Source organism: Gracilinanus agilis, chromosome 4 (genome assembly GCF_016433145.1).
Source record: "Gracilinanus agilis isolate LMUSP501 chromosome 4, AgileGrace, whole genome shotgun sequence".
Classification (NCBI taxonomy): Eukaryota; Metazoa; Chordata; class Mammalia; order Didelphimorphia; family Didelphidae; genus Gracilinanus; species Gracilinanus agilis.
In genome coordinates this window covers 151893817-151907872 of record NC_058133.1, presented here as the reverse complement: position 1 = coordinate 151907872, position 14056 = coordinate 151893817, and the positions used below count along the sequence as shown (strand labels likewise).

The 14056-nt window shown below is 34.1% G+C and overlaps 1 protein-coding gene across 1 annotated transcript in view; it reads right to left on the bottom strand.

Annotated features, from left to right (window-relative positions):
• Positions 1 to 544: 544 nt before the first annotated feature.
• TOMM20 (translocase of outer mitochondrial membrane 20) overlaps positions 545 to 14056 on the bottom strand; it is a 31705-nt gene continuing 18193 nt past the window's right edge. Inside the window, exons 4-5 of the mRNA XM_044671728.1 lie at positions 4090 to 4232; positions 545 to 2643 (exon numbers count right to left, since the gene is read on the bottom strand). Coding sequence (XP_044527663.1) covers positions 2599 to 2643; positions 4090 to 4232 — 188 coding nt within the window. The 3' untranslated portion in view covers positions 545 to 2598. The remainder of the gene's footprint in view (positions 2644 to 4089; positions 4233 to 14056) is intronic.

Below are 14056 nucleotides of genomic sequence, written 5' to 3'. Positions count from 1 at the left end.
AACACCCTTGTCCACAGGTTGAATAAAGTAACAAAAGCAGGCATAATGATGGTAAAAATATACTCCATTTGGGGTAATTGCTACAATTGTCAGTATAACTTTGCTACCTTCAGATAAAAGGCATGTTTCTAATATGTCTCTGCTGCTTTATACCAATTATTAAATTATGAAACCAACATCAATTGTCCACACAAATTTGTCCATCTTTGAAAGCTCATGACTTTAGTTCCAATTTGATTCACTTGCACATTCTAGAGTTTGACACCACCAAAATTGAACATAAAATCCTTTAGGTAGAGGATCAAGAACCAGGTCGTACCGATAACACATTAAAAAACTTTCAGATCATTCTCTAGCTTCAAGATCATTTTTCACCAAAGATGTTTCTGATGCCATCTGTAACTTAACGGCTTTAAATTTGTAACTACCCCCTCCAAAATTCAATCATAAATTGCTTTAAAATGTATTTTTATTCAATGAACAATTAAGAGATAAGGAAAATATTCCCTTATCAGTTGACTAAAAAAATTCTCACAACAGGGGCCCAATTTAATCTTTATTTTTTTTAGGACTAGAAATAGTAAATGCAAAAAACCGTCTTTACTGAGCCTTGATGTCACAACATGGATAAATCCATTACTTTCCTGTATCCAAGTTTATTGCACTCTTGCCTTCCTTTTGTTTTATTGTGTAGATGGCTTGTAATATAGGGTGGTGGTTAAGTTTTTCCCTCCAGATCTCAGATTTTACCACTGTAGGGAATTCCTGACAAACTCAACAACCACAGAGCAGCAATATTTTTGTGTAACTTAGAATTTCTCCACGACTTTTCTTATTTCCCTTTAATGTTTAAATGGTCAGCTCCACGCTACATTTTCTGTGATACCTCATCTCTCCCAAAGAAGCTTGCACTTTGTGATTTCCTTGTCTTAGTTCTCACAGAAGCAATCTTCTTACCCTAATTATCTGCAGAGCTCTACAAAAGCTTTATTCCCTTGGCACAATGGCCTTTTCTCCACCCCCATTTTTGGTCCCCAATCACTTTAAGGTTCTCATTTCTTAAGGGATCAAAAACTACAGATTACAGAAACCAAAATTTCAATGTTACTAAAGAGAACATATTTGTTTTTAAACAGATATTTTTTATAAACAGGTCATAATAAATTACTGTGGGTGGGGGGTTATCACTGTGCAGTTCAAAAAGGCCTAGGCAAATATTCAGTATAGAATATCCCAATATATACCAAGTAGAAGGCTCTAGTTTTCAAACTGGTTTGCCTATCTATAGAAGAGGAATTTAATCAGCTCAATCCCTTCTCTGAAAAAGCTTTCATCTATGATGTCAAATACTGTAGTCTCGAAGTTCAAGATAAATGAACCAAAGATTTGGAAGTGTAGAGGAGAAATGAACCAAAACGGTGGAAATAAGTGCAAGGAAGGAGTTAGGGGAAAGTTAAACTTATGCTAAAATGAATCCAGTAATAGGGTTGAAAGTATTTCACCTTTTAAATCATCCAATCCAACTCATACCTGAAAAGGAATTCCAAGGTCATGGTCTCTAATTTAAAGACTTCCCATGATGGGGAAATTCACAATATCCTGAGATAATCAACTTTACTTTTAGATAGCCAATTACCAGAAATTTTTTTCTTCACAACTGATTTTTAAAACAAAAAAGAAAAATTAAGTAGGTAAAAGGCCAAGGGAACCAGTTTGGAATATGCAATAATATGTGTGACTGGAAAAATATATAACTAAGTGGCTTTGACAATGAGGAAAATAATCATAGAACTGAAATGGAGTTCAGAGATTATTTAATACAAACCTCTCATTTTACAGGGGTTCTTGTGATAAAGGAGCCTGTAACTTATCCTATATCAATCACAGTATATGTTAATGGGAGAACAGAACTAGAACATTAATTTCCTGATTGTTACTAGTACAGTGCTCTTTCCACTAAATGAATTGCAAAATAAATATCCAGGACTCTTACGCTTGTTTTAATTAAACTTTTAAAGGTTTTTTTTTTTTTTTAAGGTGATTAATAGCTATTGCCCTATACACAAAAAATAAACTATCTCCTAAATGTATCCATGATTATCTTTATGAATGGGAAATACTTTCTATCCAGTGACTTCACAGCTTTGGTGAATTAAAAAAAAATTAGTTTTCTAATATACTGCAAAATTTACTAGGATAAACCAAATCCACCCTTTAGCTCTGTAACACAGAGTACAGAATTCTTTTTATTGCCTTTGTCAAAAAATGAGCACTGGGTATTTTAACATGTAGGAGTGTCATGTATATTACAACTGCATATTTTAGTAATAAATGAAATTAGTGATATTTAGATAATTCATAGTGTATTTATAAAATGAAATTTGTTTTTTTTTATCAAAATACACTTCTTACTAAGATAAATAAATAAAATCCAAGCAAACCTACCTACACAAAGTTAGAATTAACTTTGGTAGATTTTCAGTGTAATACATAGTCCATAACTAGCATGTTTGCCCTTTTTCCCCCATTGCTGCTCATCTTCTGGGCTAAGAATTATTTAAAATTTTTTATTAGGATTTTATTATGTTGACATGTTTCTCATTCCACATCATCTTCTGCCAAGCTCTGTACACTCACAATTCTCTGTGGAGGGAAAAAAAAAAAAGTAAAGTTTTCATATAAAAGTATAGGTTTCATACAAAAAAACATTAAGCCCATCTACACACATACATATAAAAATTACATTGCTCTTTCAGGGATTTGTAAATTGTAGCTTATTAGCCAATCCACTGTATGATTTTTAAAATAGGATATAGTATTTCATAGTTGTAAATAAAAAGATGACTAAATTAAGAGGTTGAAAAAGAAAAATGATGTCTACCAACACATTGCAGCATTTGTACTTTACAATGCTGAAAATTATACCTGTCATTTAGTTATTTAAACTAAAACAAAGGGGAGGTGGAAAATGGGGACTTTCAGAATAAAATGAAATGAATGAAAGCATTCCTACTATAAAGGAATGCAACGTAAATACTACAGCATTACAACTCAGGTATTAATATCTAAAACAATATTTAGAGAGCCTGGGTATCATGGCTTATAACTTCATCCTCATACACACACACACCAATATTTATATGAAGAAATTTAATTTTTAACCTGACACACACACACCAATATTTATATGAAGAAATTTAATTTTTAACCTGAATTAAGTTTATGACACTCTACCCTTCAAGTAAAAAATAAAATAAAAATTAACTTCAAATAATTTTTTCAAAAGAAAGAAAAACAAATTTCATAGGGAAATGAATGATATAACTATTGCTAGGTATAAGTAATGCAAAAAACAAAAACAAATGAAGTCACTGTTGTCTTCAATAACAGAGACTATATTCTTAATTTAAGAAAAAAACTTAAATTCCTACAGAAATTCTAATGTATGTGGGACTCTAGGTTTTGCTTTTACTCCTTTCCCTCTTTGTCTAATAATGTGCGGGCCACAAGTTCCTTACATTAAGTATTCATAAACTGCTCTTCCAGTGTGGTCTGTCTCTGAATCACTAAGACAAGAGCTCAGGTACACACAGTGTTTCTACTATAAAATCAATTTTCTGTACCCTTAACTTCTGACTCCATATCCTTTTATGGGCAAGGTCTAAACAGAACTTAACCCCTGATTTTTGGTTTCCCGAGTCCATGGAATTTTTTGTTCACTCAGTCCTATTTGTTCCTCAACTCCTATTCCAACTAAGTATCAAAACCCAGCTAGTAGAAAAGATCATTCTGAAGGGTCGTTATTAATTATTCATTAATAACTAAAAGGGTACTTAGCCATTACACTTTCTGATGATGCTCTCCTCCTACACCCATTGTCACCTCTTACATATTTCATATTTATTATTATTATCCTGCTTACCAGGAGTTTATGCCTAGAATACTATTCTAAAACTTTGTGAGACTGAATTTTATTATTTAACAAGTTTACTAGGAAGGTATTTAAAAATTCAATTTTGAAAATGAAGAAATTTATTTTTCAGATGCTATAGGACATTTTCCCTGCTACAGAAAATTCCACTTTCTTACCTGGCTAATTGTAGGCAACTTAGTCAGAAGCATCTGGAACACTGGTGGTGGAAGAGTTTGCTGTAAAACTTGCAACAATTGCTGTGGCTGCCCACAGACAGCAATTGCATTTGTCAAGTGGTCAACACCCTTTTCATATTCACCTAGAAAAGAATTAGATGTGTGTAAATGCTTTTATGGAACCTACAATCTTTACCTTTAATTATAAACTTCAAGTTAAAGAGCACTTTTTGCTATACTTCAAAGAGAACTATTTTCAAACACCTCATTCTTTTTTTTTTATTTTAATAATGAATCCCCACATAAGTTTTCCCAAGTTATTATGATCCATCTTGTCTCCCCTCTCCCCTCCCAGAGCTGACAAACTATTCAATCTGAGTTATACATGTTTTACCATGCAAAACATATTTCTATATTCATTTTTGTAAGTGAGTAATCTTAAAACACCAAAATACATATTAAATCATATGCTTTCATTTGTATTTCTACTCGACAGTTCTTTCTCTGGAGGTAAAGGCCTTCAAAATTATCCTGGATCATTGTATTGCTCTTAAGTAACAAAGTCTATCAGATTCGATCATTTCACAATATTGTAGTACCTGTGTATAATAATGTTCTCCTAATTCTGCTTATTTCACACTACATCAGTTCATGTAGGTCTTTCTACCTCAAATACTTCATTCTTCATAAAGTTCTATTACAGTAAACTTCATGGAACAATATTATCATAATTCTTTGAATACAGTGAAATTTTGCCATATTGACTATATTTTGAAATAAATTGGCAATTAGAAGGGACCGTGCAGCATGTTTATTATCTAAAATTGCTATTTGTTGGGATAAAATTTGTCCCAACAATAAAATCTCTATGATTAAAACTAGGGGGCCAGCTGGGTAGCTCAGTGGAGTGAGAGCCAGGCCTAGAGACAGGAGGTCCTAGGTTCAAATCCGGCCTCAGACACTTCCCAGCTGTGTGACCCTGGGCAAGTCACTTGACCCCCATTGCCCACCCTTACCACTCTTCCACCTATGACACAATACACCGAAGTGCAAGGGTTTAAAAAAAAAAAAACTAGGGCAAAAACTGTATTTGAATTATAAATTTTGAAAATACAAAATTTTAATTATTTTCAAATACCTAGTAAAATTTATATCTGATAACGGTTCATGGAGGGGTGGGGGAGCTGTTTTAAATAATCTTAAATAAAAACATAAAACTGTCTAAATGTATGTATAACTTCTGAAGTACTTAAAAACAAGGTTCCCTTAAGCCAACATTCCTCATTCCATTTTTACTTAATTTCCCTACCATAACTTCCCATTCTCCTTATTTCCTTTTAAAAGATTTGGAGCTAGAAAAGTCCTTAGAAATGGAGTCAAACTTCTCTATGTTGCAGATAAAAAAACTGAGTCCCAAAAGATTTAATTTCTAGCCATTTGTGTCAACATGTCACCAATTACTAAGTGTCTGAGGCAGAAGGGAAATCAGTCTTCATAATCCCAAGTCTAGTGGTCTAGTCATAATACACTCTCAAAAGGGGAGCACTGTAGACATATTTTAGCTAGATCACAGCAAAGCATTCAATGAAAGTCTCTCATTCTGAAAAATACAGATAACATCGGTCAGGTAAAGAAGTTTACCAAATTGGCTGAATGGTCAGACCCAAATAGTGATTTGATATTAACTTTATTTATTCTCTAGCATTGAAGCCAACAAGGCTTTTAGAGCAAACTTCCACCTTGGAAATTTAAGCTATTCATGCCTCATCTATATTAAAGGGGTGGACTAATGACCTCACCTCAACAGACCCTTCCAGCTCTAAATTAACAATCCTAGAAATGTGCCAGGAATTTGTCCATAGTCCTATGCTATTTTTAACATTTTTATCAATGGCTAGTGGCATAAAATTATAGAGTACTTATTTAAAAATTTAACTGATAAAGCTGAAATAGCTAATACTATGGATAAGGCTTAAAATCTAAGAAGATTTTAAAAGCTAGAATGTGAATTTAAATCTAGTAAGATTAAATGTAATAAGAATAAACTGAAAATTTTTAGTCTTGGGTTAACAAAATCAATCTCACAAGCATAAGATGGAGGGGTAGCTAGAGAGCAGATGGACTAAAAAAAGTCTAGAGGTATTAAAGGTAATCTGGTTTGCACTGAGGGGTACAGTGCCAATAACACTGTATCTTCCTCAGGCTACATTTAGCATTTTATTTATGTTCAGTTTGGGGTGCTGTATTTTAGGAAGGGATACTCATAATCTGGAAAACATTTGGGGGAAGGTGGGTTAGGATAGCAGTTGAAGGAAGTGAGAATGTTTAACCCAAAGTAAAATTGGGGTGGAGTCACATAAACTATATTCAATTATTTAAAGGATCATCATATAGAAGTTATAAGGTTCATTCTAAAGCAGTGATGGGCAAAATGTTCTATCCAGCCCGTGCAACATTATTCCTAATCTGATGAATGAAAAAGAATACAAGACTATAAGAAAAATATTTTCCTCTTTTTTCCTCTCTTTCATTTTATATCAGCGATGACATACAAATTTATTGACTTATCTTAGATATTGGAATCTTATGTTGAAAGTGAGAGGCACTGGCTACTGGCAACTTTGTGGGGAAGAGTAAAACTGGCAACTGGGAGGGGGAAGGGACAAAATCACAAAGGGAATTAAGTTATTGCTCTGGAGGCTGGCAGGGTGGGAGCTGGAAGGGGACTTAAGCCAGTTTCCTTAACTTCTTTAAAATCCCAACTTCCAGTAGGGAATTGGTAGCTCCTCCCCTTGGAGGATTGCAAATCAATAACTCTTTTCTTCCTCCCTCACAGCCTAGAACTTCTGAGTCCAGGTCAACTGGAACCCTGCTCTCTAGTTCTCCCTACCATGCGCTGTGACTTCTGGGATTCTAGGGGCTGCTGCTGCCCCTGCCTCCGCCCCAGATCAATGGAGCCTCCTCGCAGTAGCTACCCCCTCTACCACAGCTAGATATCGAAACACTTTTCTTGATTGAGACCTGTCTTAGCATTGTTGGTTTGCTAGTTTTACTGTTTACTGTGAAAAATTTTAGCCCTAAGATACTATCTAAGAAATGTAAAGTTGATTTTGAGTGTGGTGTTTTCAAAGATGAATGGACCTGCAAGTACTTTTTTCAGTTTTTAGGGATAAGCCACTTAGTCTCATCTGCAATGAAACTAGCAGTCTACAAAGAATATAACATTTCGTGACACTTCAACTCTAAAAAACAAAAAGCAGAAGATCTACAAAAAAACTATCAGACCAGCAAAGTATTTTTAAGAAAGGAAATAGTTCTCAGCAAGCAGCTACACATGCAAGTTATGTAGCATACAATATTGCTAAAAGTAACAAAGCTCTCTCTGATGGAGAATTTGTTAAACACTGAATGCTCAAAGTTTGCAATATTTTATGTCCTGACAAAAGAAAAGATTTTCAAACAACAAGCTTATCTCAGAAAACAGTGACTTCTAGAATCAAAGCAACAGATAAAAACATATTATCACAGTTGGAATCAAAGACTGGCCAATTTAAATCCTGCTCAATTACTATGGATGAAACCTCTGAGGTGTTGAAGAAAACTTCTGTATTTACAGAGGAACTAGCATGCATGAGGTCGTTGAAGGGAACTACAACAGGGTCAGATATTTTTCATGAACTTCAACTTTGAAAGTATCTGTAAATTGTATATGTAGTATAATAACAGATGGAGTGAGAAATATGACAGGGGAAAAAAAATCTGGATTTGTTGGGATCTTTAATGAAAAATATCCAGATAACAATGTTATATTTCTACATTGCATCATATATCAAGATGCCCTGTGTAAATCTGCTTTGGATAGAAAACCTGTGCTTGACCTTATTGTGAAGCTGGTTAATGCTATTCAATCTCGAGGGCTTGCTCACAGACAATTTCAGGAGTTTCTAGAATCCATGCAATCTAAGTACTCTGATATAATGTGCTACTCAAAAGTAAGGTGTCTTAGCACAGGACATGTCTTCGAGCGAGTCTGGCAGCTGAAAGACGAAATAGTGACATTCTTCCCTGAGAAACAGAGATCTATAGAATATAAAATCCTGGAAGATACTGCACAGCTTTCAGACTACATTTTTTACAGAACTTCTCTGCCACATGAATAAGTTGAATGTCAAGATGCAAGGCAAAAATCAATTTATCGATGATATCTGGGGCCATCTCAAAGGTTTTAAACTACAACTTGTTCTATTCTCAAATCAGCTTGCTAAGAATGACTTGTCTCACTTCCCGAGGTTGAATTCAATAGCCCCGGTGATGAAGGAAAAGCTTAAGAGTTAAGAAGATAATCTGAGAAGACTCCATGGTAAATTTGAACAAAGATTTGAAGATTTCAGTGTCACTGAAAAAGACTGAAATTTTCAGTATGCCTTTTAATGTGAACTGTGAAACTTGCAACTTGAATTGATTGAATTACAACATAACACTCAACTCAAATAGTTGTTTCTTAATGTTCCAAAATTAGAGTTCTACCAATCCTTGTCGAAATCCACTTTCCCAAATCTGATATCTCATGCCCAGAAAGTTACTGCTATGTTGCTTCATCATATATATGTGAACAGGTGTTTTCTACAATGAAACTTCGAAAGAGTTGCCTTAGAAACAGACTGACAGATGAGCATTTAGCTTCCCTTCTAAGAATAAGTACATCCCATTTCAAAATAAATTACGAGAAACTTTTAGAAATGCAGTCAGTTTCATTCATCACACTCTCCTCATAATCTTTCAGTCATTAATAGGGCTTAGTATCACAAAATACAAGAATTTTGTAAAATGTATATTATTTTTTAATAAACTATATTGGCCCTCCTAAAGTTTTTTTCCTTCCCTTTGGCCCCCTCTTTAAAAAGTTTGCCCATCACTATTCTAAAGGGCAAAAGCTACAGCAATGGGTGCAAATTGCAAGACAGATTTAGCCTTTGTAGAAGGAAAAACCTGCTAACCACTGGACTTACCCAATACCCAATTGGGGTTCTCATCTCCAGAGGTAGTAGATGCCTACTCCTAAGAGGTCTTCCAAGGAAGGCAGAATGACTACTTATTAAATAGGTTATAGCGGGCATTCTTGTTCAGTTATGGAGTTTGAGTCAAATAGCCTCTGGAATCCCTCTGAACTCTAAAATCCTGACTCAAGAGAATATATAAGTTTATTCTGAACTTAGTAAGGTTAAATATGAATATACAAATAATATAAGCAATAGCTTTCCAGAAACAAAACAAGGCTATGACAAAAAAAATGCTGGGTAGTAATGAAGAGCTCTAAAATAAGAGTTCATTAAAAGCTGAAGTAAATGGGTAGTAAGGTATTATAGTGGGGAAAACATTAAAAGTGCCATCAATTGATTTCATTTAGCCTTATCTGTGCCCATCCCATTGTTACTTTCTTCAGACATAAAATGAGAAATTGCCAGTCTCTTCAGTTCCAAATCATGAGCCTATGATCTATAATCTATTAAAAACTAAGCTAGCCAAGAATTATAGAAAGAATTCCATTTATACTTATCCTACTTACTTTCACCTTTTATGAATATGATTAACTTTTAAAAAATTCCTTCCATATGAATATAGGAATCTAGGTTTCTTCCTATAGCCCATAATTCCAATTACTATATATTTTACAATATATATTCATCCTTTAAAATATATCACAATACTCCAATTTTTAATATTAGATTAAATAAATTTCAAAATATGCTCTACACAGTGGCCTAGCAGTAGCAGATATTAAACTATAAAGCAGTGGTCATCAAAACGATATGGTACTGGTTAAGAGACAGAAGGAAGGATCAGTGGAAGAGACTTGGGGTAAGTGACGTCAGCAAGACAGTGTACGATAAACCCACAGAGCACAATTTTTGGGACAAAAATCCACTATTTGACAAAAACTGTTGGGAAAATTGGAAAACAATATGGGAGAGATTAGGTTTAGATCAACACCTCACACCCTATACCAAGATAAATTCAGAATGGGTGAATGACCTGAATATGAAGAAGGAAACTCTAAGTAAATTAAATCAACACAGAAGAGTATACTTGTCAGATTTATGGGAAAGAGAAAATTTTAAAACCAATCAAGAGTTAGAAAAAAGTTACAAAATGTAAAATAAATAATTTTGATTAAATTAAATTAAAAAGGTTTTGTACAAACAAAAACAATGCAACCAAAATCAGAAGGGAAACAACAAATTGGGAAAAAAATCTTTATTAAAAAAAACTCTTGACAGGTTTACTCAAATATACAAGGAGCTAAATCAATTATACAAAAAATTACAAAATGTAAAATAAATTATTTTGATTATATCAAACTAAAAAGCTTTTGTACAAACAAAATAATGTAGACAAAATCAGAAGGTAAACAACAAATTGGGAAAAAATCTTTATAACAATAAACTCTGACAGGGGTCTAATTACTCAAATATACAAGGAGTTAAATCAGTTGTATAAAAAAATCAAGCCATTCCTCAATCAATAAATGGGCAAGGGACATGAATAGGCAATTTTCAGATAAAGAAATCAAAACTATCAATAAGCACATGAGAAAGTGTTCTAAATCTCTAATAATTAGAGAAATGCAAATCAAAACAACTCTGAGGTACTACCTCACACCTAGCAGATTGACTAAAATGACAGCAGGGGAGAGTAATAAATGTTGGAGGGGATGTGGCAAAATTGGGACATTAACGCATTGCTGGTAGAGTTGTGAACTAATCCAACCATTCCAGATGGCAATTTAGAATTATGCCCACAGAGCTCTTAAAGACTGCCTGCACTTCGATCCAGCCATAGCATTGCTAGGTTTGTACCCCAAAGAGATCATGGATAAAAAGGCATACACAAAAATATTTATAGCTGTGCTTTTTGTGGTGGCAAAAAACTGGAAAACGAGGGTATGCCCTTCAATTGGAGAATGGCCGAACAAATTGTGGTATATATTGGTGATGGAATACTATTGTGCTCAAAGGAATAATAAAATGGAGGAATTCCATGTGAACTGGAAAGACCTCCAGGAATTGATGCAGAGTGAAAGGAGCAGAGCCAAAAGAACATTGTATACAGAGACTAACACACTGTGGTAAAATAGAATGCAATGGACTTCTATACTAGCAGCAATGCAACGACCCAGGACAATTCTGAGGGACTTATGGAAAAGAACACTGCCCACATTCAGAGGAAGAACTATAGGAGAAGAAACACAGAAGAAAAACAACCGCTTGAACACATGGGTAGAGGCGAACATGATTGAAGATGTAGACTCGAAAGGACCACACCAATGCAACTATCAATAATATGTAAATAAGTCTTGATTGATGACACATGTTAAAACCAGTGGAAATGTACTTTGGATATGGGGAGGTGAAGGGGGAGTGAAGGGGAAAGTAAAAACATGAATCATGTAACCACGGAAATTTTTTCTAAAAAAATATTTAAATAAAAAACACAACATGCTCTTCAAAGTTCTTTCTATATTATGGAAAATCATATAAATATTGTAGTAACCTACTTATTTGTACTGGCCATTTTTTTTAATTTTCCTTTTTTTAAAATTCTAAACATTTATTAATATTTATATTTTAGAAAAGTTAACATGGTTATTACATGGTTTATGCTCTTACTTTCCCCTTTACCCTCCAAACTCCCCCCTCCCCTGGCCAATATGCATTTCCACAGGTTTTAACATGTGTCATTAATCAAGACCTATTTCCAAATTGTTGATAGTTGCATTGGTGTGGTACTTTCGATCCCCAATCATGTCCTCCTCAACCCATGTATTCAAGCAGTTGATTTTCTTCTGTGTTTCCTCTCCTGCTGTTCTTCCTCTGAATGTGGGTAGCGTTCATTTCCATAAATCCCTCAGAATTGTCCTGGGTCATTGCACTGCTGCTAGTACAAAAGTCCATTACATTCTATTTTACCACAGTATATCAGTCTCTGTGTACAGTGTGCTTCTGGCTCTGCTCCTTTCACTCTGCATCAATTGCTGGAGGTCTTTCCAATTCACATGGAATTCCTCCAGTTTATTATTCCTTTTAGCACAATAGTATTCCATCACCCGCATATACCACAATTTGTTCAGCAATTCCCCAATAGAAGGGCATACCCTCATTTTCCAGTTTTTTGCTACCACAAAAAGCATGGCTATAAATATTTTCATGCAAGTCTGTTTATCTATGATCTCTTTGGGGTACAATCCCAACAATGGTATGGCTGGATCAAAGGGCAGGCATTCTTTTATAGCCCTTTGAGCATAGATCCAAATTGCCATCCAGAATGGTTAGATCAGTTCACAGCTCCACCAGCAATGCATTAATGTCCCAATTTTGCCACATCCCCTCCAACATTCATTACTCTCCCCTTCTTTCATTTTAGCCATTCTGCTAGGTGTGAGGTGATACCTCAGAGTTGTTTTGATTTGCATTTCTCTAATTATTAGAGATTTAGAACACTTTCTCATGTGCTTATTGATAGTTTTGATTTCTTTACCTGAAAATTGCCTATTCATGTCCCTTGCCCATTTATTGATTGGGGAATGGCTTGATTTTTTATACAATTAATTTAACTCCTTATATATATGAATAATTAGACCCTTATCAGAGTTTTTTGTTATAAAGATTTTTTCCCAGTTTGTTGTTTCCCTTCTGATCTTGGCTACATTGTTTTGGTTTGTACAAAAGCTTTTTAGTTTTATATAATCAAAATAATTTATTTTACATTTTGTAATTTTCTCTTAACTCTTGCTTGGTTTTAAAATCTTTCCTTTCCCAGAGATCTGACAAGTATACTATTCTATGTTCACTTAACTTATTTATAGTTTCCCTCTTTATATTCAAGTCATTCACCCATTCTGAATTTACCTTGGTGTAGGGTGTGAGATGTTGATCTAAACCTAATCTCTCCCATACTGTTTTCCAAATTTCCCAACAGTTTTTGTCAAATACTGGATTTTTGTCCCCAAAATTGGGCTCTTTGGGTTTATCATATACTGTCTTGCTGATGTCATTAACCCCAAGTCTATTCCACTGACCCTCCCTTCTGTCTCTTAGCCAGTACCATACCATTTTGATGACCACTGCTTTATAGTATAGTTTAATATCTGGTACTGCTAGGCCCCCTTCCTTCACATTTTTTTTCATTATTTCCCTTGATATTCTTGATATTTTGTTATTCCAAATGAACTTTGTTATAGTTTTTCCTAATTCAGTGAAAAAGTTTTTTGGTAGTTTGATAGGTATGGCACTAAATAGGTAAATTAATTTGGGTAGAATGGTCATTTTTATTATGTTAGCTCATCCTACCCATGAGCAATCAATGTTTTTCCAATTGTTAGATCTAGTTTTAATCGTTTGGAAAGTGTTTTGTAGTTGTTTTCATATAATTCCTGTGTTTGTTTTGGTAGATAGATTCCTAAGTATTTTATATTATCTAGGGTGATTTTAAATGGTGTTTCTCTTTCTACTTCTTGCTGCTGTGATGTGTTGGAAATACATAGATGCTGATGATTTATGTGCATTTATTTTGTATCCTGCAACTTTGCTAAAGTTGTTGATTATTTCTACAAGCTTCTTAGTTGATTCTCTAGGATTTTTTAAGTAGACCATCATATCATCTGCAAAGAGTGATAGCTTAGTCTCTTCATTGCCTATTTTAATACCCTCAATTTCTTTTTCTTCTCTAAATTGCTGCTGCTAGTGTTTCTAGTACAATGTTAAATAATAGAGGAGATAATGGGCATCCTTGTTTCACTCCTGATCTTATTGGAAAGGCTTCTAATTTATCCCCATTGCATATAATGCTTGTTGATGGTTTTAGGTACATACTGTTTATTATTTTTAGGAAAGGTCCTTCTATTCCTATACTTTTCAGTGTTTTCAATAGGAATGGATGCTGTATTTTGTCAAAGGCTTTTTCAGCATCT